Here is a 25,926-nt window from a genome sequence, read left to right on the forward strand (position 1 = left end):
CAAATTATCCCTTATCCATCTCCAAAACTTTTAAAAGCTATTCTCAACACTTTTGGTAGTATACCCATTTTTTTCTCTCTCCAATTGAAAAACTTATAGAGGCTTGAGAATGGACCAAATTTTTTTTTTTCATATTTTTATTTGGTCTTATATATGAAAATATAAATAAAGAATTAATAATAGTTTTTTCCTTTCCATTTAGTTTACCAAATAAATAAATATTTAGATCACTTTCACTAATTAATTTTCTTCTTCATGTTGTTTTGATTTCATCTTACTTATTTCTCTAAAGCTTTAATTCAGCTCTAATTGATTTTTTTTTTTTTGAATTTATAGACTATTGTTATTTTTTTCTCCTGTTTTTCTATTTTATTTTATGTTCTCGATCAAACAATTGTTATTTTTTTAATAAAAAAGTAGTAATTGAATAATTAAATCTATACATATTTTTATATTTTTAATATATATATATATATACACACACACGCGCAATAAACTTGAAAAAGAGCCGGTAGGTTCCACCTATTCTTTTGTTTTATTTATTTATTTAATTTACTTATGCTTACTACAAGAAGTAAAATGATAATTGCATCTCCATGAATTTTTACTGCTATTTTTTTTATAAGTAATTTTTCATTTTTGAATAAACTTATTTAAATTGTCAATAATTTTTATTGACTTTTAAAAATCCAGATTTTTATATAATTTTTTAAAAAAATTATTTACTGCCATGAGAAATATAATTTTGGTAGTACAAATTTTTATAATATATATATATATATATTTAAAAGTCAATAAAAATGCATGAATGTCTATCAAAGTTTTTTAAAATGAAATCTGTAAAAATTAATAAGAGTTAATTATAATTTTGTAAAACCCTATATAAGTTATTAAAAATACATCAAATTTGTGAAAGTCAACCATCTAAAAAAAGTCATTAAAAGCTTTTTAAAATTTAGACTGAATACACTTTTCTTAAACTTTGTGAAGGCATAGAAAGTTGAAGCGCATTTTTGTAATTTGATTCATAAACCAAATTCAATCAGTGAAGTCGGTCGAGTGAGGAAGACGAAGCGACCAGACCATTTCTCTTTCGCTAAAATCTGGTCCTACCAACGAATAATATTTTACCAACATTTTGATTTCTTAAATAGATGATTCACAGATTTTTTTTTAACCCAAAAAGTTTAGGGTTTAATGGTTAAAACCCCCTAACTTTGTGTTTTGAAAATTTATTTGCAAAGATGAAGTTTGGCTCAAGTGTTACTAGCTAGAAATTTTCATTGTTCGGTTTCTATCATTTATGCCTGCAGATAAATTGATCAATTGGATGTTTTATCACAGACAACTATTTTTTCTAAATTTAAAAACCAATTTTCAATTTTTAAAAATCGACCAAAATCGATTGATATGTCAATTTTGGTTTAAACGTGAGCATGACCATAAATACTTGAATTCTTCAAGGCACGCACAAACATTAGCTCCGCCTTTACTTGAATTCTTTATTTAAATTGTATATTTAAAGCTTACTCGTTGCCCCTACTATTTGTGTTTCATCTACCACTATTCCATAAGCATTTAATTGAACCTTGGAATTTTATTCACCAAATCGAGTCTAAACTATAGTACAATTTTTTTAGATATGTTGTGTTTTACTTTGGTAATATGAAGGTCGAGGCCAAAAAAAGACTTGATTGGGTGTCTTCATCACTTGTTAGGCAACTATCTTAACTCATTGAACACTAACTTGATCCTTAATAGAAGTTGAGAACTTTTTCATTTTCTGTTATTTTCAATAACTTGTATGCACTAGAATCAAAGTCTTATCCATTTGTAAATGAAACTTTGACAGCAGCTAGTTCTAAAGGGAAGTTATGAACATCACATTCATGCATAACTTTGATACTGAAGTTAATACGGTTAATAATATCAACTTAGGTATTAATTACATGATCTTAACTATCAACTACAGATTGGTTGAAATTGAAATAATTTAAGTTGAAAACCATAGTGTTGGTACCAAAAGCAATGAACCAAATATCTATTACAGGCCAAGCAACTAAAAAGAAGTGTAAAGAAGGAGAATTTTTGAAACTAGTATATTGGATGTTTACATTGTCAATGTCAAGGAAGATAAATTACAAGACCATATAGTTGTTAGTCAAGAGGCTCTTTCCTTTTTCAAGCATCTTTTTGGTGGTGTCTAAGAACAATTTTTTAAGCTTTTACAATGCCAATACCAATGTAGATAAATTAGAAGGCCATAGAGCAATGAGTTAAAAGATTGCCTCCTTTTTCCAGCACTTTTTTAGTGGTGACACCACTTAGGAAAGAATGTTGGTAATAAAAACTAAGGATTTCCTGTTTCACCTTTTTGCCGAATGACTTTTTTCCCTTATCGTGGACAAAAAGAAAGTTAAAAGAACCATGTTCCCCTTAATAGTAAAAAGTCTTTCTCCTTTTCTGCTATATACACGTCCAACAACTTTTTGTTCCCATCATATTGGATCCAAACCATGTGAAATTTAATATCGATGGAAGCAATTTGAATGTTGAATTTGGAAAGAGATCTGAAAATTGGTTGCATATATTCCCATCAATAGTGGAATTTGTCAAACCAAGGTGTTGGCCATGGGTTTCGATGGGGAGCTTAAGATTCAAAACTATAACGAAAGCAATCCTTCATTAGGGAAAAAAAAAATTGTTGAAAGGAGCCATTTTTTCCTTTCATGATTCCAGGCTTGGAATCATAATTTAGAGCACCAAAATATTACACCAACGGAAAAAAAAATATATATATATATATATATATATAAGATCTATTGAATAAAACCCATCTAATGCTGAACTAAAATTTTTGACAAAGTCAGAGTAATTTGAAGAATATCATCGTATATCATGGCAGGCTTTATGACAATGAATGTGAGTTAGTAGGATTGGTTGAATTGAAAGAAGAATGATCAATGATTTTGGCAATTACTCGGTCAATTTTGGTGACCAAATGTTTTACAAGATTGGAAGTCGAAACCAACCACCACCTTCCTGCCCATGGTAGTTAACTAATCGACTAGCAGTCGATCATTGGAAAATTTCGGTCGATGTGGGTCTTTTGATTGATTTTTCTTGTTATCTGTTTTTTTTTTTTTTTTTTTTTTTTGGGTACAATCCTAGACTAAGCTGTCCACTTATGATGCACACATGATTTTTGATATTTTATTTGAAAAAAATAATTTGTTAATGCAGTTAGTTTTTAGTTTTTTGTGTAATTTGCTAATTTTAAGAGTTAGTTTGCAATAGTTATAGTCTATTAGACATTTTAAATAATTATAAATTTGAAGAAAAAAAAATATGAAAAAATCAACACAATTTTAATTGTATTTAATTTGGTTTTTATGGTTTTTTTTTTTTCTAGATTTATTTCATAGTGAGGATCATCACTTTTAGATACTTTATTCGGATAATTAAAATTTTGATAACTAAAAAAAAAAATTTTAGGGCACTTAGAAAAGAATGATTGGTGTCAATCTCAAAAATTTGATTTTCAATATCAAAATATATGAAGTAATGTTCTCTATTACTATCCCTAATTAGATATGAAATTTCGAATGTACCTCCTAACACCACCGACTAAATGATCAATATTATTGTAACTATTATTCTTACTCTCAATCCCATTGGGAATTAAAGTATAAGGGATATATCGGCATCCCTATCCAATATCATAATGGATGACCCAAATCTCTAGGCTTAGATACCTTAGACTTTGGACTATAACACTGTCACAACAATTCTTATTGCAAAGGCATAGCTCCATTGCTATCGCAACCGTTCTTACAAGCTCACTACTTTCCAAGATTTTGTAGCATTATATCCCAAGGATAAATGATGAATAAGGGTTTTAAACCAATCTTGGTAGTTTTAAAGAGAAATCAACCTAACAACTCTTTAGATTCATAAAAGTGTAAGTGAGTTTCAAGTAAAAATATGAAATCATGAAATAAATAATACAATGAATAATGAACAAAAACCATGAAATCTATGTCAAACATATCATATTTGGGGTACAAGTATCATGGGGTTGAAACCTAAAGAGGAATAAAGTTTTCTTTTTCCAGCAAAAAAACCCATCAATAGCTGATTGAAACAGTTATAACTCAATGGTGACGAATCAATATAAAATTGGTGATCAATCAGCTCATAATCGACCATCACTTATGTGGACTTAATAATCAATCACTATATATGTGGTGATTGATCACTATTATAAATCGTGATCGTCTAGTTTTGATCACCACATGATCAATTTTCAAATAAAAATTCAAACTAAACCAATTTTTTTCTAGAATAAAAAATAAATTTTGACACATGATAAATGACAATAAACAACAATTAAAATCATGCATCAAATTACCTTAAAAAGTTATAAAAATAATTATTAAAAACTTATGTGAAAGTGCCTAGCCACCTAAGAATCAAATGAAGTCTCTAGGTCACTTTGCCATTTCTAAAAAAGATTTGTTCTTGAACTATTGAAACAAACAATAGTAGGTACACAATTATATTGTGACATGAAAATTGTCAACACACAAAATTGACTTTACAATTTCTTATTTTGGCATTTTTCATTATAAAACATTCTAACATAACACAAATAAAATAAAAAAATATTGAGACACTAATATTCATACAATATACTTCCAAAGTGTGCCCTAGCACTCAAATCCTAACACTCAACTCCCACTAAGTAATATACATAGTATCTTAATAGATCCCAAAATAATTCCTGCAAAACTTAAATTAATTCCAACACATCCAAACCACAGACATAAAAAGAAGGGCTTTTCTCACTGTTGGCTTTCAACTATAGGGTGACTTCCACTTTTGTCCAGCTAATTTTTTGCTCATTTTGATATCTAAGCTATATATAGAGTCTCACTGTTAGTCTTTATTTGATCTTTTATCAATTTAGCAAGTGGAAGTGGCATGTACATGTCATGTGCTTCATTATTCAGGGGTAGGGTTGATAATTTTTAGGGATCAAAGTGAGAAGAGAAAAAAATAATTCAGGAACTAAATTAGAATTACACTATAATTTAAAGATTAACCGTAATAAAAACTCAACAAGTTTTGGAAAAAATAAAAAATTGAAAAGTTTATATGCATTTGAAAAAAAAAATATATTTCTTATCATAATATAGAAAAAAAAATCCATTTTACAGAATGAATTAAATAACAAATAAAAACCAATATATGCGTCATTTTATCATTGTAAAAATATATTTATGTTAAATAATTTATTTTCAAAACAGATTATTTTAGAAAGTTTGAATATTATACTTTGAAAATAATTAAAAAATTAATTTTTTTAAAATTAATTAATTTTTTTTATAAAAATCTAAATTAATACTAAAAAAGAGAGAAATATCTAATCTTGTAAGTAAAAGAAGAAATTGATAATTTTTATTCGTTTCAAATAAGTTTTGATCTATTTTATAATAAATAAAATAAAATAACTATTCATATAAACAATTGTAAATTAACATAAAAAAATAAAAATAAAACTTTACAAATTTATTTATTTATTGCTCATGTCAATTTTCAAATTTATTTAATGAATTTCAGAAACAAATTTTAAATTTTGTGAACAATTATGATAAGCAATGTTCTTTCCATATCTTTTAATATTTGTAGAGATTTTTTTTTAAATGTTTTTTTATTCTTTTTAACATTTATTTTAAAAATTTAGGGTAAATTAGATAATTAGTCCCTAAACTCTATAGCTAATTACAAATCGATAATATTTTCTTCTAAAATTGTAATATTATTAAAAATAATTAAAAATAATATTTTCTTCTAAAATTGTAATATTATTAATTTTAATAATTAATAATTGATAATATTTTAACAAAAAGTTTATCTAAAAGTAATTAATATATTGATGATATATATTAAAAATAATAATTTATTCAGAAAAACATTTAAAATATAGTTTGTTAAAAAAGGTATTATTTTATTAAAAAACATATTAAAATTATATATATATATATATATATATATATTTTTACAAAAATGCAAAAAATAATATTTTCCTAAAAAATATTAAAATTAACATTTTCTTCAAAAAATATTTAAATAATATTTGTTTTCTTTAAAATTATATATGCCCGATATCCGAACCTCAAGATCTGCGGTGAAGGATTCTCAGTTATCACCTCTTTTTCCTTCTTTTTTTTATAAGTTTATGGTCAATTCTGTAGATATCAAATTTTTTAATCGAAATTTTAATAATTAATTACGTAACATATTATTAATAATATTAAATTAATATTATTATATTTTCATAAAAAAATAATTTTTTTAAAACATATTAAATCATAAATATTAAAATTTTAATAAAAAAATTTGATCATTCTCTATTTATCCTAATTCTATGTTTATTCCCACGTTCAAATAGTAATTAACCAAGAAAAAAACAAAAGTTCCATCTGCAATTTTATTCTCTGCTCTCCATTTTAGATCATCATCAAGTGCTATATTATGTGACAAACAGCAATTAAATTTGTACATAATTTTCTCGCATAAACAACACTTACATTTGACTCCAATTTATTATTTTCTTTTCTTGTTTGCTTTTTTGATTTTCTTAGGAAAGTGGTATTTAGGAAAAATATAATGGGTAAATTCTCTAGTACAAAGACAAATGATCAAGTTGACGACTTCTTGACGAATCCCATTCCTCCTTTTCAATACAGTTGCTGGAAACTAAGTTTCCAAAAGGGAAACATGGAATTCCAAATAACAAAAAATTATTATTATTATTATTATTATTCACTTTTCTTTTTCCTTTCCCATGTACATCTGCAAAGAAGAACACCAGAAAGTGAAAAATCACCACTCTATCGAGAGTAATGAAACCTTGGATTAAAGATAGTAACAACAAAAATGGGATAAAAGATAGCATGTACAAAAATTAGACAACCAAAGTTCACAGCCAACTTCCACTCAACAATATATGCAGCAGTCAGCTTTGCACAACCCTGCCTCATTGACAACTTACAATTCACTCCTCAGATTCCACTGTTGCATTGTCATCTACAGGTGATTCCAACGGCGGCAACACCTCTGAACATATTGGATCCAACCATGGTCGGAATGCTCCTTCCTGGGACAAATTCTGACCAGATTTGCACCAATTATACACATCAGAAATGTCACCAGGTTTAATTACATTAACCACAAATCTCATGTAGGCATAAACATAAATAAATACCTCCATACACACAAATTCTTACATCCTTATACATACCCACTCTGACAAAAATACAATTGAATTAAGTAACTTACATTTTGATTCCCAAAAAAAAAAAAAAAAAAGTTAATTTTTTTTTTTTTTTTTTTTGGGTTCTTTTGACTTCAATAAACAAGATTGTTTAATGATGATTTTAAAGATCCAAAGAATTTTCAAGGAAATTTGAGAGTTTTCAGAATCAAAGAAAAGCAAATAAAAAAATACTAAAAAAAATTTTGAGATGGAAAAAAAAAAAAATGCACACAAATGAGAAAGTATTCAAGAAATATAGGATATAGGCCATTTCAAAAAAAATATTTTAAGTTGAAAACTGCTTGAATTCAGACCAAACAGGCCCCTGTTCCAAAACTTAAGACTATTGTCCAAAATATTGCATTACAATAAAAAATCCTGCAAAATACAAACTGAGTTGCATTCTCTTAATGGATGTCAGTTTGACCACATAACATATAAACGACCACATAAAGAGAGAGGTTGGGAAGCAAAGTTCTGACCCAATCTACAGCCCCCTCTGTTTTCTCACACTACTTCCCAAGTTTTTAGAAATTTACTTCCAAGCCAAGGTGCAATCTTCCGTTCAGAATAGTATGAATATCACACACACACACACACACACACAAATACATATACAACACTGGTTTTTAGACACCACCTAGTAGCTTCCAAGTGCTGCACCAAAACATCAACAAGATCCACAACCTATCATTTAACTTCTTCCGGTCAGAATAGTATGAATATCAAACACGTGAACAAAAAGAGGGAAAAAATCAAGGAGACCTCGCAATGCTACCTATCTATCCTCTTCAACAAACGGACCTCGCAATGCTATCTATCTATCCTCTTCAACAAACGGTTTGTCTGTGAACTAAAAGGAAGAAAAATATTACCCTTTAAATAACTAATACAAATTATAAAAAATAAAATAATTTACCTTCAACCAGTAGAAAAATCCACGTAGAAGATTCAAAGTTCTAAGTTGATCACCTCTTGCTAAATCAATTTTTTCTGCAAGATCTGCAATATTGAAAAAGAAAACGAAAATAATAGTAACATGGAAGAAACCATGCTAAAGAAAGAACTTGCATGCCAAAGAAACCATGTCAGATGCATGAACAAAAAAATAAAAATAAAAAATTGACACAACCAAGAAAAAGCAAAAATACCAACCCGTACACCAATCAAGATATGATTGGGCAATGGAGTCTGATTTATATGATTTTGTCACACTACGCAAAGTTCTATCTCGCACTATAGGCTTTCGACAAGATGCTTCTTTCAAAAGATTTTTACACTCATTCGAGTCATAGGGCCTTTTAAGAATCTCCATAAGCTTCTCTCTAAACTGGGAGTGACTGGTAGTAAGACTTCCATCACATGTCCAGTCGTCAGCTTCTATCTTTTTAAGTCCAAACAAGAACAGAATAAGCTATCAGGAATGGAAAATATTGTTGATCAGATATATAAAATTACATAAAAAAATAACAATGCATGTACATATGTATGCATATATGCGTGTTTGTGTTTGCGTATGTCAAGTCAGAACATAAATAAATGAGACCAAAGTTGCAGCAGAATACATACACGCTCATGAAATGGTCTTGCAGATACAAATGGAGTATAACCTTCATTACAATATGGATCCTTATCCATTGCAATTACTTTTAAATCAGAGTCACTCTTCTCATCCTCATCAACTATCAGTGGGTTATCAGATGGACCTACAGATACTACTTCACAATCTATTGTATGACCATTCAAATACTTCAAATAGGAAATTTCTCCATCAGATTCAGCATTACCAGTGCTGTCTTGCTTAGCCGAACAAGTAGCCTTTGAACCAGATGTCATATTAGAAAACCCTTGCATCCTAATAGAAACAGGACCTGAGCATTTCTTATTTGCATTCCTCTTCACTGCCCTTCTTCTACGAACCACTTCATTAGAAGCTTCCAGTGCTTCTTTCAATGTTCTTGGGTTTTCACAATCTTCTATACTATTCGTGATCCTCATATTTTCTCTACCAGAAATCCCACTCAAACTTCTTTGAACTCTAGTCTTCCCATTCACTGAACAGCTCTTCAAAGTTTTTTCAGTTTCTAAATAGAGCATGTCTTGAGGACCAGAATCTTTCTCGTACATTATGGGATCCAGAATCTCACCGCCAACAAAAGCCTCCAGTACATAGGAGTTTTCATCGTTCTTCACATTTTCTAAGAATACCTTATAATCAGGATCTACATCATCATGTACATCACCCACAGATCTACCATCACTTTGGGACTTTCCATCTCCAAGCAAGTTTCTTAAGCATTCCTCATAACTAGAATCGCAATCATGACCATCATCACCAATTTCATCCACAGATCTAGCATCATTACAGGACTTTTCACCTTCCGTTAAGTATTTTAAATAATTTACATAATCAGAATCGTCTTCATTACTATCACCATCAACATCATCACTAACTTCTTGCACAGATGTAGCAGCATCAGTACTGGACCGCACACCTTCCGTTAAGTATGCTACATAATCAGAATCGTTCTCATCATCTTCATCACACACATCATCCAGGGATATTATTTCCTCAGCTCGTATTGTGTTTCTAACACCACCTGCAGATGTTACTTCTTCGACATGCATTTTGTTTTTTACTCTTGTTCTCCCTGGGGCATTGCCACTTGACTTTCGCTTGGAATTTTGATTTGCAGCTAACACATTTAACTTTCTCCTCAACCGCCTGTTCAACCTCGAATCATCCTTAAAATCATCAAAACAACCTTGCTGAAGCACCAGCCCCTCAAATGTCCGAGCCTTTTTGCTACCTGAACTGGTACCCATTTGAGCTCACAAACAATCACACTACTCCAAACTATCCAACTGTTTATTATTATTCTTTTTTTCCCTTTTCCCTAAAGAAAATTCTTTCTTCAATGGGTAAAAGTTTCTGCTTTCTCACCAGTACAGAACTGTAATGTACAGAGCAAAAACCAAAAGAAACAACCATTAAAGGAAAAAAAAAAAAAAAAAAGAAGGAAGGGTTAGATCATAAAGCTAAGGAATACCCTAATTTGATTGAAGAAAGAAATACAAGAAAAATCAATCAAAACCCACAAATTTTAAACCTTTCATTCTATAAGAAAAACTCCACTAATCTAAACCCAAAAACTTCTACACTCACAACGACAAGATAAAATCCATATTTACAGCACAATGAAAACTTTCCCGCGCTTTTCTTGGAAACCAAACGGGAGTTGGGGGGGGTTAAGTTAAAAGAGATAATGGTCTTACCTGGTTAGAAGATGGAGGGGTAAAAAGTGTGAAACATCGGCAACCCAAGGATTAAACTTTTGCGAAGGTAGAGAGAAAGTTGAAGCGCGTGCATTTTGTAAAAAGCCGGTGTAGTAGTAGTAGTAGTAGTAGCGGTGGTGGTGTGAAAGACGAACCGACCTCGCGTTGCTGTTTTCGGTAAAATCTTTCTGGTCCGACCGATAAAGATTTTGCTGACGATTTTTTTTTTTTTTTTTTTTTTTTTTGAATTGACGATTTTGTAGATTTTTTAGGTTTTATCCCAAACGTTTAGGGTTTAATATACTTAAAAATCCCTAATTTTAAAAAATAATAATAATAATTATCTGCGATTATGAAGTTTGACTCAAGTGTGACTTGGCTGTCCACCTATTATGCAAACATGGATTTCGATATTTTATTTTATATTTTTTTGAAAAAAGAAAAACAAATCCTACAATGTGCGTTTCAATGGGAAGCCCCAGTTTCTTGACACTTGCTAAGTTGTTTGTAAGCGGTAGTTTTTTTATTTATTTATTTAAATTAGATATTTATTATTTAATATTTATTTATCTATTATTTTATTAAATTGTTTATTAGTGGTAGTTTAGTTGTTTTCTAATTCTTAGTCATTATACTATTTTACTTGCCATTAATCATTAGATACGTTAAAATTTCAAAGTATATGATAATTATATTCAATTTATATGGTAATTTATAAGTTTAAATTGATAATATTGGATATGCATGGATAAAATTTAGTAAATTAATAAATTTTCACAGATAAATTGCTTATCAATACCCAATAAGAAAGATGTTTTTACAATTATAAATCATTATAATTTTAAAAATATAAAACAAATAGGTTTATTTTTGCAATTTTTTCTAATAAGATCATATTATTATTTGAAAACTAAGTCAAATTTGAATTTATAAATTTGTATAAGTTTTTCTCAAGTTAGCACATTGAGCGATAAGTTATAAAATAATTTAGTAAATAAATTTGAGTTTATCTATTTCTACATTAAAGTTTAATAGTCATGTAGGTGAATTAAATTGCATGTTAATATGACATAATACAATATAAATACGATTCAACATGATATGTTGTCAGAACTACAAAAGATATTTCGTAGGTAATAGAAAAAAAAATATATATATATATATAGATACATTGATAACTTCTTGTTATGTTATAATGTAGTTGTCTCAAATTTTTAGAAAAAGTTTAGTGTATTTTCCTTTTAATAGGATAAGTGATGGTCGTATTGAAGGATTTTTGTCTTATCTTATAAATCATTTTCCCCAAAATATCAAGCTAAACTGGAAACTAGGAGGTAATTCTCTTAAAGTACTCGGGGCAAAGGCGTGTATACTAGCTTACTAGCTTTAGTAGCTTGTGTACTAGCTTCTTAAAGGAAGCAGCGGCTACGTAGAAGTTTAAATTATTGTTAAACTATATTTAGTTTGTATATTTTGTAATCCATAAGGTGTCAATTGTATATATACACAAATACATCAATGAGTAATCATCACTTTGCCATATGGAAGTTGTTAATTCAATATTATTTGATTAATATTTTGCGTATTATTTCTCATATGATATCAAAGCCAACAATATAAGAAGTTTTAGATTCAAAACTCAAGTTCAAATCCAAAAAAAATGAACCTACATGTAAACGAGAATGTTAGAGAAAAAATATATAAAGAAAAAAAAATGAAAATCCATATCCCAGCAGTTTAAGCTTTTGAAAAAAATGGTAATTCAATGTGGTCCTAGACAAGTTTGTCAACTTTATGGAATTCCAGATCATACAGTAGTTAAATGCTATCGCAAGTTTTATGAGATTATAATGGTCCTCCCACAAATAATGCAAATAATTATTTTTATTATGCATAACCAGATATAATTGTTAATCAAAAATGGCTTATGGATAGTGGAGCTACTAGAATACCTATTGTTATGCACATTAAGTATTTGGATATAGTCATTAATTTAAACCATAGATTATTATGAGTTATATTAACTTCCCATTTACCCACAGCACTTTATGCCCCTATCATTAGATTATTTCCACTAAAATACACTTAGCTGCAAAGTTCTTACAAACTTCAAAGGCAACAGGTCTAAAAATGTTAAGATTGTGTATACTTTATATTTAAAATATCACAGTTCCACACTTGAATGGTATGAGATTGGACACCAAGTGGCTTTCGTAGTAAGATAACATATCAGTACCTTGCATTTACCCACATTTACTCTGGTGACATTACACTAGTTCATTTATGTTTATCACAATCCATCCCAGTGTATTATTTACTAATTTTATATTTTTTACTTACCTCCCATGCTTCAGGGTGTTACATGTTATAATGCCAACAAACACTGTATTTATTTTATATACAATAATTTTTAATATTTATGAAGTATTTTGTTAACATTTGTATACTTTATTAAATATTTCATATACAAAAATTATTTATTATTTTTTTAATTTTTTCAATATTTTCATCAACATAGATATTTTTATCAAATTATATACTCAACATTTTGGTCGATATCGACATTTTTACCATTGCTCAAAACTATATATTAACATACTATCCAATGCACAAACTTAATATATATATATATATACACACACATATATATAATTAATAATAAAATTATTGATTTTGAAAAAAATCAATTAATTATAATTTTTCTTATAATAATTAATTACGGTATTGTCATTAACTTTGTCAAAATATGATTGATACTTTATAAATATTTATTTATATATATATATATATATATATGCTTGATAACAATTCAGTTTATATGCTTTATCGACAAAGAACTGAAAAAAAGAAAAAAAATCCAATCATATACAGAGAAGTTTTTGAGAGTTGAGACAAAAAGAAAAAGAGAAGTTTTTTGAATTACAATATACAATATATTTTAATATACTCTCCCTCTCTCTCTCTCTCTCTCTCTATATATATATATATATATATATATTAATAAGGAAGAGATGATTTGATGTACTTGAGCTACCGATATACCTGTTTCTTGGAAAGAAAAATTAAACGATGAGTTTAAATTTTTATTTTTCGATAATCTAAATTTAGAACCTTTCATGTGAGATTATGATTTTTCTTTTTTTTTTTTTTTTGAAAAAGAGAATATTGTTTGTTAATAAGCATGTAATAATGTTTCTCCAATATGAAAATGACCAACTGATGAAAAACCAAGGCGAAAATTTGAAAAAATTCTAATTAAATTTTCGCCGAGGTTTTACCAAAAAAAGAAAGAAGGCAAAAATTAAAAAGGAAAAAAAGAAAAAAAGATTTGACTTTTCCTTTTTGATTTCATACCATCTCGCAGATAGCAAAACAAATTGAGATTAATTAATTTTTGTTTTGAAAGGGCCATGAAGGAAAACCCCTCTAAAATGAAAGTCTATGCATGGCTGAGTATTATCTATTCTTCTTCTTCTTCTTTTATCTGTTTATTCTTTTTTTTTTTTTTCAAATAAAAGAAAATTTCTATTGGATTCTAAAATCATTTTTCGAAACATATATAAGAATTGTTTTATAACGATTAGATTATATACATCTAGTTCAACCCCCTCCCCTCTTTTAACCAATCCCTTTGTTTTTTCAACTCCCCAAAGCATTTCATCATTTATTATGCCTTTTTCTGTCTCTAGGGCTTAGGTATTTGATGGTGATATTCATTCCAATTGAACTCGAATCAGCATAATAAATGTAGATAGTGATGCTTATACCAACTGAACTATCATATTTATCTGAGTACTTAAATATCCTTTTTTCATTTGAATCTCACCATTTTATAATTTAATCCATAACAATTTTCACATTGCATCTAAAAATATTTGTATTATTTAGTTATCTCTAAATCACTTTAAACATTATTGAAGGGAATATGCTTTTTAAGTGGATGAGCATCTCCATGTGGTCTTCTCCAAATAGAACAAAACTACGTGGCGTGAGTTTATAGTGAATGTATTAGTAATTATCCAAAAAAGAGGTGTATATATATATATATATGTATATTTATACAAGAGATTTCCATCCAACGTCTTACCAAACACATCAGCACAATTTGTATTCTTTTGGTACTATATTCACCAACTTTATTACAAGCACCAAAAATAAAATGATCTTTTTAGAATCATTTTTAAAATCAAATGAGAATGAGGGGAAATTGCATATACATTCTATACTTGAATAATTAATAATTATCTTATTAAATACAATAAAATCCCACTTTAAATAATTTAACATTCAAATTTCAAATTAGGAAATATATCAAAAACATATCCACAGTAAGCTCTACTTTTGCCACTGTTCCAATAATTAAAACGAAAAACAAAAACAAAAAATGAAAAAAGAAAAAAAAGAAAAAGAGGAGCTCTATTTTTCTTTTCGTTTTTTTTATTTAAAAAAAAAATCTACTTTTTACTTGTTTTTTCCTCTACAAATTAAAATAATAAAAGATTGAAAAAGCAAAAAGAGAAAAAAATTCCTTTAAGGATTAAAAAGTTAAAAGGGATTCTAGATTGACGTGTCGGTCTAATCGATCACCAAAACAGCAGCTTCAAAACAACGCCCGTGTGAGTGGGAAAGGGAAAGTGGGGCCCAAATAACTAACGGTTTGGTCACCCGTACAACTCGGTGACCAGCTAATCTGTCTCTCTTTCCAGATCCATTTATACAAAATATATATAAAACTCATTAACGGCCTTCTTCTTCTTCTTCTTCTACTTCCTGTTTACGTATCTCTCTCTTTCTACTCTCCTACTGTTTATCTGCCTCTCTCTCTCTCTCTCTCTCTCTCTTTCTCTCTCTTTCATCCACCTTTCGTCGAACACATTATCTACGTTACTAGTTCGCTTTCGTTTTCGCTCTAATGGCGCTAGATTCCACCACCGAAAAGCTCTCCAAGCTCGGAATCGATGGGGATCTCGCTGCTTCTGCGCCTAATCTTCAGAAAAACATCCACCTTCTGTCACCTCAACAGGTATCTATCGGTGTTTGACAATTATATCATTTCTTTTTTCTTTTTTTTCTTTTTTTGGTATAGAAATTTGTTGAGGATGGTGTTTTTGATTGATTTTGCAGATTGAGCTTGCGAAGATTCTGTTGGAAACGGGACAAAGCCATCTTTTCCAGCATTGGGCTGAGCCTGGCGTTGATGATGAGGAAAAGAAAGCTTTCTTCGAACAGGTATGGTATTCGGATTTTTGCCTTGGTATGGAAATGAACTTTGTAGATGTGTTTTCGATTTTGACTGACACTGTGATTCTATTTTTTTTTTTTTTTTGCGTCTGATTATTGGAGCTCTGGCACGTGAATTTAATGCCTTGAAACCGAATTGGTTGCTATTGTTATGCATTTTGATAATTTTGGATTGAATTCTAATTTGTTTAGGCACCAAATTCACATAAAACAGCGCACCTCTGAAAGCAACATGGTTTTTTAGGGACCAGATTTGCTTACAAATAGGTTTTTTCAAGAGTACCTATCACCTTCTTTTTTGGCAGAAACCCAAAAAAAAAAAAAAAAAAAAAAAGGGGGAAAACAAAAACAGAAAACAGAACCAACCAACTATTACTCTGGAATGAGCTGTAGGGTAAAGAACAAAGTATTAGTAAATATTAGAACAGTCAAAACAAATGGGTATTAGAAGACTTAACGGGTAAGAAATCTTTGTGATTTTAGTAGATGTCCCGGAATTTCGTAGAGCCAAAACAGTAAATTTGTTATCTTACAAATGCGTTGTCGCCGTAAAGTGTTGTTAAGCCCCACTTGCTCAAAGTCTTTCCGACTTAGGATTTCCCACTTGGTCAACCATTGATGATCACTGGTTTCCAAGTTGAATGTAATAAAGTGCCAAAATTTTCTACATGGTTGACACATTGGGATTAACCATGCTGCAGAGCTTTTAATTACTTCGCCCTTTTCATCCCTTTTATGTGCAAGTGTTAAGTTATATTGATATATATATATATATATATATCTATATAGGAGAATTCCTCGTAGGCATTAGGGCAGTGCTTAGAAATGTCACCCACATACCTAACTGTCTTGTAGTCACACTATTCTTACGGACTTGCGCATGTGTAATTGTATCTATATGCATGCATAAAAAACATGCATAGATCTTATAGTTCTACTTGTTTGCCTATGTTCTGCCATTTGCTTTTTAAAACATGTCTTTTAAACAGTTCCTTATATCTTTAAATAATATTCAACCTCATTTTCAATTTAAGTTTCTTTTTGTAATTGCAATTTCTTTGCAGGTGACTCGTCTTAATTCAAGCTATCCTGGTGGCTTGGCATCATACATTAAAACTGCAAAAGAACTCTTAGCAGATTCAAAAGCTGGAAGGAACCCATTTGATGGCTTCACACCTTCAGTAAGTGAATACATGTCTAATGATTCATGATTAAAATACTTATGAACTTTGTTTACGTCTAAACTAACCTATAGGAAAAAAGTAGCTAAAGTATGCAAATTCTTTTACGATTTGTTTAATCTTTTTTTCTTTTTTTGGGCTTGCATCTGTCTGAAAACTTTGGAAACAGTTGAAACAACTGCATCAGCTTAGAACCCTTAGTTGATATACAAATTGCTGACTTTCTTGTTTGCATTTGCTTCAAGATAAAAACATATTTGTCAGTTGGAAACAGTTGGATTAGATCTTTGGATTCCTTTTGCTAGTTTCTATATTGAAGAAACTGAATCTACAGTTTGTTTCCAAAAGTGTATTTTTTCCTATTTTATGCTGGAACTTCAAATCTCGTATAGCTCATTTTTCTTTAACAAAACACTTGACTACAACTTGGCACTTTAGGTACATGATCACTTGGAAAGTGTATACACTATTAATAAGCATTTGGTCTCCAGTCTTTTTATTTCTCTCTGCATCATTCCATAATTTATTTTTCGCGCTGCTGTGCATGAATCATACCACCTTTACATTTTATTGAAGTCTTGGACCTAGTTAATTATCTGGAAGCAATGAATTATGCCATTTTTTACTTGTAAGATTGGATTAGGATAAGGGGACATGTGTGTTCATATAATCTCTGGTCGACAGAATTATGGAAACTTTGTAATGGTTTCCAAATAAGGTTTGTAGTTACATTGACATGTGAATTTAAACAAAATAAATTGATTCATGATCGTTTGTTCATCCATATAAAAGACATGTTAATTATTAAGAAGAAATTAGTTTTTAGTGATATTTTGCTATCTTAAAAATTGCTTGTTTATTATTGATAAGATAAAATATCTGTCTTTTAGATATAATTGTATGTAACGACTTCACTTCTATCAGTTAGCAACAAATAAAGTATTCAGCAATATTGAAAATTTAGAAAGTAAATTATATACATTTGCTTTTTGTCTCTGTTTGATATAATGGCTATTTATGTCGCAAGTAGTTCACATAATGGCTATATATATGTAGCAAGTAATTCACATTCTTAGTAAGAACTACTCAGCTGGGAACAAAATTAAACTATGCTGACAATTATGCAATGATTTTGAAGGTTCCAAAAGGTGAAGTCTTGACTTTTGGTGATGACAACTTTATAAATTTCGAAGATGCAGGCATTAGGGAAGCCCATAAAGCAGCTTTTGTTCTTGTTGCTGGTGGGCTTGGGGAACGTTTGGGATACAATGGAATTAAGGTAAAGCAATTTAGTTCTTTGTTAAATACAGCATTCTTTAACCGATAGTCAGACAACTTCTATACACTTGCTATCCCAATAGCACAATGTGATAATTTGCCAAAATCTCTCTTTCTTGGGACAGCCCTTCATTTTGGTTTTCTTTTCTTGCTTCAGTTATCTTGTCCATCTTTTACTTAAAGTGTCTTTGGTTCAAATCAACTCTATTGTTGTTGAAATGGCCATTCTGGTCTTTGTTGCATATAATCAAATTAGATTACTTAATTATATTTCTTATTCATGATGCTATTTGGAATTCCTTGCCACTGATATGGTGATAGTTCTCCCTGGATTCTTTCTTCAACTGAAGATCCTAAATTCACATTCAGTTTATTTTTAAGGACATAATTCTTTTCCTCCCTAACAGCAGGTATTGCATGCATTCTGGATAGTCATTGAATACCATTTCATGAAATTGTATTTTTTTTTCCCTCAAAATAAATATATACATACATACATATATATATATATATATATGTAGGATTTTGCTATAAAAAGTGCCTGTCTATGGGCGCTGAAAACATTTACACGCGTATCCTTTGAAGGCTACGTGTGTAAATGGTTAGGCAAACACATTATGGAGCAGGACGGGTGCATAAGTGCCTATTCCAATCCATCATGTGTGCACCTAAACATTTTCATGCCTATCCTTAAAGGGACAGGCGTTAAAAAATATTTACATGCATGTTCTTTTTGAGAATATATGTATCAGTTTTTTTGGCGTCCACAAAAAGGCGCTTTTTATAGCAAAATCATATACATATATATATATATATATATCTTCTAGTCATATAATAGATATCCTTGTTAAATTTCTAATGATACTGATAAATTATTTGCTGATATCTTGATTTGATTTGTAGTACCTCCAACTTTAAGTAAGCAATTTTACGTGTCTCAGGTGGCTCTTCCAAGAGAAACCACTACAGGAACATGTTTTTTACAGCATTACATTGAATCTATTCTGGCCCTTCAAGATGCTAGCTGTAAGCTTACGCAAGGTTTGTCGGGACCGTTATCATAACATATAGAGCTAGTGATTAAGCAAAAACTTATAGATATATGACTTACCTTGATGCATGGGTTCATTATTTATATAGCCCCTTTTATAATAGAGATAACATGATTTAATAAAAGGGTTGGTGCATGATGCCAAGAGACGTAAGCCTTATCTTTAGCCTTATGTTTTGTGGATTTTCCTTTCTCATTTAAAGTAATGTTTTGGCTTTTTATTTGTAGGTAAATGTCAAGCAAAGATTCCCTTTGTCATAATGACATCAGATGACACACATTCCCGTACTTTGCAACTTTTAGAAGCAAATTCTTATTTTGGAATGGAGCCGACACAAGTAAAGCTTCTAAAGCAGGTAAGAATGGCTATTGATGCCTTACTGGAGAAAGCTTAATATATATGTAATTTGAGGATGTTAAATTTGCCATTGATTACAGGAAAAAGTTGCATGCTTAAATGATAATGATGCCCGGCTTGCTCTGGACCCACATAATAAGTACAGGATACAGGTAGCCTTCATACATGGTTCAATTTCATATATAGATAATACATATAAACTTAATGTCATATTCTTGTCAATTAATGATTTGAAGGATTTTATAATATCTTTTTCCTACCTTCAATTTACATGTGTTCCTTTACTGCTTTTCCCTGTAATAGACCAAACCTCATGGCCATGGTGATGTGCATTCCCTACTATATTCCAGTGGCCTTCTAAATTCGTGGTATGTCATAACTGCTTATGTAATCTCTGGAATTTGCCCATCTGTCTCTAGCATCATCTTTATGTTTTATTTTATGTTATGCATAGCAAACTCTAATCTAGGTATGCTAATTTCACCATGAGATCCATTTGATAGATATTGCGCAGGCACTTGTATGTTTGACATTAGCATGCACATATGGCTTGCTAGAAAGGCAAAATATCTGTATCTATTTTATGTGTTGTTGCCAGCATGTCTAATATGCTTAGTTGATAACTGCCTTTAAAATGAATTAAATATGATAGTGATTGAAATATTGAAAATATTTTACTGTCTTTACTATGGCTCTTCCATCTAATAGGCTTGTTATATATTTTATTAACTTGAATAGTCAGTTTTCTTTTTGAATTGTTGCCTTTGGAGGTTCATAGTTTTTGTCATCATGTTGCCAATTTCTCATAATTTGTATAAGGCATGATTTTAACAGTCTTTTCATCTTCACAGGCATGATGCTGGTTTCAGATGGGTTCTATTTTTCCAAGATACAAATGGACTTCTGTTCAATGTCAGTTGCTTGCACCCATGTCTAATCGTATCATCTATATATCTCTTTCTGTTTGAAGATCAATAATTGGCTATAAAACACTTTGCCCCTATTCATTTATTCGTACTTTGTGTAGGCAATTCCAGCAGCTTTAGGTGTAAGCGCTGCCAAACAATATCATGTTAATTCCCTTGCTGTTCCACGGAAAGCAAAAGAAGCCATAGGAGGAATAACCCGACTTACTCATGCTGATGGTATACAGCTTCTTTTCATTTCCTTTCATACAGAGAGAACCATGTTAGAATATCAAAATTTTTAACCAAAGTTATGCTATAAACCTTATTCTAAAGGTGCTTTGATTAATTGCAGATTCATTCAAATCAATTTTGTTTTGAATTTACTTGCTATTTATTGATGTAGGCTTTTACTTGTTAATACTGGTATGAAAACTCACATTCTAGTCTTTCATATACTTATAAAGTGGGGTATCATTTCACCATGTCTGCATATATGTTTGTATTACATCAAGATTCTTAGAGCTTCATCTCTTTTTTTTTCTTCTTCCCTATGAAAGGACAACTTCATATTTTCTTAGTTTATTTTGTGGTACAAGTGATAAAATATGTGTGGAACAGTTATACTGAATGTAGCTTGAAAGCAACATAGTTCTTGTTATTTATCTTTAGTCATTCATTTTGAAAAATATTTTTAGTTATTCATCTTGAAAACTAACTTCAGGTAGAACAATGGTGATCAATGTGGAATACAACCAACTTGATCCTCTTCTTAGAGCTACTGGACATGCTGATGGAGATGTGAATTGTGAGACTGGCTATTCCCCTTTCCCTGGAAATATAAACCAAGTAATATTTCTCACCTTGGAATGCCTGTGAAGCCCTCTTCTCTCTCTCTCTCTCTCTCTCTCTCCCCCCCCCCCCCAAAACAAAAAACCGCCCCAAAAAAATAAAATAAAAAATCTCCTGCTATTTGTAAAGAGAAAGGTGCCATAAGTGAATTAATAGCATGTGGTGCTTCTTCTGGCTCTTCTTCACCTGTTACCACCCTCCTCTCCGCCACCCCCAACCCCCCCCCCCCCCAAAAAAAAAACCAAAAAAAAAAAAAAAATCTCTTGCTATTTGTAAAGAGAAAGGTGCCATAAGTGAATTAATAACATGTGGTGCTTCTTCTGGTCCTTCTTCACCTGTTATGGATCTTTTATATTATTTATTAGTTTTCTATTGCCACTAAGTGTGGCAGGAGGAAGTAGATGATACACCATAAGGATCTGATCCTCCATTTTGATTCACACTCTATGGTCCAACTTTTTTTCATGTAGTATTATCTAGTGGAGCTGTTTTACGCCTGGGCTTGACATGTACAATTTTCCTCTCTTTTCTGCAGTTGATTTTGGAGCTTGGTCCTTACATTGAGGAGCTCACAAAGACAGGAGGCTCTATAAAAGAGTTTGTAAACCCAAAGTAATTCTTATATCTATAACTTGTTATTCTTTGTTAGATTTCCTATTGACTGTACAAGTGCAATTCCCCACTACCATTAAAGTTATTTGGCTCACCTGACATCTAGATAATGAATTGGTTTAGCAGAACACTGAGAAGGGTCTTATTGTTTTTAAATTGTTCTGTGTAATAAACTTAGATTAAGCATTATTATATAATCATTTTGTTTGACACTCCAATCTTCCTGCAGATATTGTGTATTTTTTTGTTTGTTTAATCCAATCTTCCTACAGATATAAAGATGCCAGCAAAACTTCATTCAAGTCTTCAACTCGGCTAGAGTGCATGATGCAAGACTATCCACAAACGCTGCCTCCTACAGCTAGGGTTGGATTCACGGTAAAGTTTCTTTTCCATCAATGTTGAGCAAACAAATGCTGTTTTGAGACAGAGCCTTTAGGTGTTTATATGGACTTCATCTCTTATTTGTTATCAAATATTAGCTTTCTAATAGTATTGTTAACATTCTTCATTAACTTATTGTCCATTATTGATTTAACTAGTCAGCTTACTACCTTTAATGTGGTTGCCTAGGTAATGGATGCATGGCTTGCTTATGCTCCTGTGAAGAACAACCCTGAGGATGCTGCTAAGGTACAAATACCAAAGCAACCTTTAATTTATTATATGCTTTTGAGAATCTCTGACTAATATCTGCAAATCCATTACATTTTATGGATAGAGAAGTGTAGATGCTTAGTAATGTATGGTTATTTGTTCTTTTCTTAAGGTTACCTTTGTACTTATTGGGGATTTTAGTATGTTGTCTGATTTAATTCCTAATTGTTTGCATGAATTTATCTGAAGGTACCAAAGGGAAATCCATATCATAGTGCAACTTCCGGAGAAATGGCCATCTACCGTGCAAATAGCCTCATTCTAAGAAAGGTAATATTTATTTAAATAATCATTTAGAGTATCGAATATTATGATGCTAAGGTCTTGTTTATTCTTGTTACATAGTTTCCTAGAACAGCAGAAGGGGGATTGAAATGTTAGCTCTTTGGTTAAGTTGATTTGATCTTCTTCCCTACAGATTCTGAACAATTGGTCACACACCAAAGGTTTACTGATTAGCATTTGGTTTGACTTATGCTAGATATTTTTCATCAACATGACACATTTTCTAGTCGTAGAGTAGTCTTTTTGTAACTGGACCACTGATCAAGGTACAAAACAATGCCACTATTAACTGAGTTAAGCATGAAACCCTGTGCTTCACTAGCACCCAAGAAGCATAGTTTGAACAGTGACCTGAGGTCTTTCGGGATTTCTGCAGAAGAATCATCAGAGACCTGGCTGATCAATCTTGAGTTACCCTCATAATAATGAATGGCCTCAAGACTGATCTGTGTAGATTTGGCGAACATAGGTTTTCTTTTCTGTCTCACTGAATCCATTCTCACTAGAGTATGCGAATCTAAGTTGTTTCGGTATTAGTAGGTGGGTGTATGCCTGGTGTGCATGCATGTATATCCTATGTATGCACACCTTTTATGGTCAGGTTAATTTTTACCAATAATTTTTTAAACTACATATGCATGGAAATAGCAGGTGTCTCTGTGGTTCTGTCTCATTTGATTTTGGGTTTCTACTTGCATGTTTCCTAGGCTGGTGTCAAAGTAGCCGATCCAGTGGTGCAGGTGTTCAATGGGCAGGAAGTGGAAGTGTGGCCTTGTATCGCATGGAAGCCGAAATGGGCTCTCACTTTTGCGAATGTTAAAAAGAAAGTCGGTGGAAGTTGCTGCATATCTCAAAGATCTACAATGGTTATTAAGGGTCGTAACGTCTTTGTGGAAGATCTCTCTTTGGATGGGGCCCTTCTCATTGATGCCATTGATCATGCAGAGGTATGTTGTGTTTAAAAGATATTATAGCAATTAAAAGATATTATAGCAAGTACGGGTGTTGTAGTCGCAAATGGACATGGATCAGTCAATGTGGTAGCAACTACTATATCTTTTTCCTTTACTTCCCTCTAATTAGAAACGAAAATAAATATGTTTTCATGTGTTTAATTAGACTCTTAATCATGTGTGAAGAAAGTATTACTTGTTTTGTCTTAGATCCGTGAATTCATATAATTAAACTAACCATCTATACCAGAACTGTTGCTAAACATTACAATCTATACCAGAACTGTTACTCAACATTGTCTATGGAGCTCTTTGCATATCAAGTTATTACAATTGAATCTATATCAGCAAAACAATAAATTCGGTTTTGTGTAAACCAGGAAGACAATCTCATAATATTCTTAACAAACGGATACCTTTTCTGTATGTTTGTGATCAGAGATGTTCCTAATGCTTTCACTTTAAACAGGTAAGAATAGGGGGTTCAATTCAGAACAAGGGCTGGACCATCGAAAATGTTGATTATAAAGATACTTCAGTGCCTGAGGAACTAAGGATCAGAGGTTTCAGAATTAACAAAATTGAGCAGCTGGAAAAGAACTACTCTGAACCTGGCAAGTTCTCCTTGAAGCCTTGAAGTTGGCTGATTCACAGAGTTAGTTAAATCTTTTGGCAAGTTCTCAAGCCAGATAAATTTCCTTTGTATTTTTCTTAGACCCCCTTGAATTAGGGGGAAAAAATCATATCAAGTATGAAATTTTTTAGGTAAAAATTTTGTACGGCCTTCCTTTTGTGAACTTTTGTTTTTAGTATTATTTAATCTTATTCTGAAACAATCTGATTCAAAACATGTAAGTTTTCTGTGGAAATACCCAATAAATTTCCCATTTTCAGTTGTGCTTTATAGGCTCTGATTCAAAAACTCTCTAAAGTTGTTGTCAAGAAGATGACTAGAAAAGCTCTCTACTACAAGAGTTTGATACGTGTTTGGCAAAGCTCATGTGGATTATTACGTGGAGCAGTGTGTGTCTTGTGAGAGTGAAAGCTTTCAATGAATGAATCATTTATTTATTTGTTTTTGGCTCTCTCTTGAAGCTATTTGAATCATTATGCATGTGGGCTTTCAAGAGCATGTGGATCCTTTGCCTATAGGCTTTAAGCCATGTTCATTTAACAAAAGTCATTTTGTCACTTACAACTTCGTTTTTGGTGTTGGAATGGAAGTAAGAAATTTCTTTCCACCTTTCGGCTCCAAGAAATAAAGAGAAAGACCCCTTTTGTACCGTAAGGGAAGACAAAGACACTTGGAAGGAGAAAGAAAGGAAAAAACAAAATAAATAAATAAATATTTGAAAGCAATTTTATTTTCCATTCATTCGAAACTAAAAGGTTAAAGTTTAAATATTAATAGCCATTGTAATCTAAAACGTTTCTAAGAAGATGAAAAACTGTATATATATATATATATATTATATTTATCTATCTATATATATAAATATTTTTTTTTATCAATATATTGATGGTTATAGTAGTATTGAATTTTTATTATGTGGTTTTTCTCTTTTATCTCTTCGTACCTTTTTGTTTTCCTCTCATCCATTATCTTCCTCAAAATATTAAGATGAATTTGGTTAATTGAAAAACTGAAGCTCATGCTCCAAAATTGTCTCATCCAGGTTTGGATCTTTGAAGCTTATCCTCTTATCGTAACCGTAATGAATTTCAAATTTCTTTCTTGGAAGCTCAATTCTCTTAAAAGGTAGAATCAAAAGTATTCTAAACAAAAAACATATATCCTAAATTTTTTTTATATGCCCGTAATTTAATTTCAACATGTATTTAGACAAGGATATGCAAGTGTGGCTTAGAGCATTTCTATTGATGCATCTCTATTGATTTGGTAAGGAATTTAGAAAGTGTTGAAGTTTAGATGGTATAGTGTTTATCAATAAATAA

The 25,926-nt window shown here is 30.7% G+C and overlaps 2 protein-coding genes across 23 annotated transcripts; one reads left to right on the top strand and one right to left on the bottom strand.

The window, feature by feature from the left end:
• Window positions 1-6,789: 6,789 nt before the first annotated feature.
• LOC107421105 (uncharacterized) lies at window positions 6,790-10,872 on the bottom strand. 22 transcript variants are annotated; one of them, XR_009639091.1, is made up of 7 exons: window positions 10,598-10,871; window positions 8,891-10,275; window positions 8,477-8,735; window positions 8,241-8,323; window positions 7,962-8,174; window positions 7,058-7,174; window positions 6,790-6,858 (listed from the first exon to the last, which is right to left on the bottom strand). XR_009639091.1 is itself a non-coding variant. In XM_016030266.4 (6 exons), exons 2-5 carry the CDS (start codon window positions 10,145-10,147, stop codon window positions 7,061-7,063), a joined length of 1,713 nt encoding a protein of 570 aa, XP_015885752.3. In that variant the 5' UTR covers window positions 10,148-10,275; window positions 10,598-10,871; the 3' UTR covers window positions 6,790-6,858; window positions 7,058-7,060. The 22 variants fall into 22 exon arrangements, 13 of the variants coding, with proteins under 13 accessions (XP_015885752.3, XP_048332133.2, XP_015885751.3 ...); XR_007241610.2 differs by lacking the exon at window positions 6,790-6,858 and having other exon boundaries at window positions 6,882-7,174; window positions 7,962-7,978; window positions 8,100-8,167; XR_007241608.2 differs by lacking the exon at window positions 6,790-6,858 and having other exon boundaries at window positions 6,882-7,174; window positions 7,962-8,008; window positions 8,100-8,167.
• Window positions 10,873-15,325: 4,453 nt separating this feature from the next.
• Window positions 15,326-24,874, top strand: LOC107421126 (UDP-sugar pyrophosphorylase). Its single transcript, XM_016030296.4, has 17 exons — window positions 15,326-15,620; window positions 15,722-15,826; window positions 16,903-17,019; window positions 18,158-18,298; window positions 19,239-19,338; window positions 19,577-19,704; window positions 19,787-19,858; window positions 20,010-20,074; window positions 20,558-20,618; window positions 20,734-20,851; window positions 21,336-21,460; window positions 21,999-22,075; window positions 22,348-22,453; window positions 22,649-22,708; window positions 22,922-23,002; window positions 23,725-23,964; window positions 24,440-24,874. Exons 1-17 carry the CDS (start codon window positions 15,510-15,512, stop codon window positions 24,605-24,607), a joined length of 1,875 nt encoding a protein of 624 aa, XP_015885782.1. The 5' UTR covers window positions 15,326-15,509; the 3' UTR covers window positions 24,608-24,874.
• The last annotated feature ends 1,052 nt before the right edge of the window (window positions 24,875-25,926 follow it).

This window comes from Ziziphus jujuba, chromosome 5 (genome assembly GCF_031755915.1).
Source record: "Ziziphus jujuba cultivar Dongzao chromosome 5, ASM3175591v1".
Taxonomy (NCBI): domain Eukaryota; kingdom Viridiplantae; phylum Streptophyta; class Magnoliopsida; order Rosales; family Rhamnaceae; genus Ziziphus; species Ziziphus jujuba.

Excerpts from the sequence above, each read along its gene's own strand:
- LOC107421105 (XM_016030266.4), bottom strand. The coding sequence starts at position 10,147 with ATGGGTACCAGTTCAGGTAGCAAAAAGGCTCGGACATTTGAGGGGCTG. Across the intron at positions 8,736-8,890 it reads CAAGACCATTTCATGAGCGT|CTTATTCTGTTCTTGTTTGG; the intron begins GTATGTATTCTG and ends CATTCCTGATAG. Across the intron at positions 7,175-8,240 it reads GATTTTTCTACTGGTTGAAG|AATTTGTCCCAGGAAGGAGC; the intron begins GTAAATTATTTT and ends AAATCTGGTCAG.
- LOC107421126 (XM_016030296.4), top strand. The coding sequence starts at position 15,510 with ATGGCGCTAGATTCCACCACCGAAAAGCTCTCCAAGCTCGGAATCGAT. Across the intron at positions 15,827-16,902 it reads AGAAAGCTTTCTTCGAACAG|GTGACTCGTCTTAATTCAAG; the intron begins GTATGGTATTCG and ends ATTTCTTTGCAG. Across the intron at positions 22,076-22,347 it reads AAAGAGTTTGTAAACCCAAA|ATATAAAGATGCCAGCAAAA; the intron begins GTAATTCTTATA and ends ATCTTCCTACAG.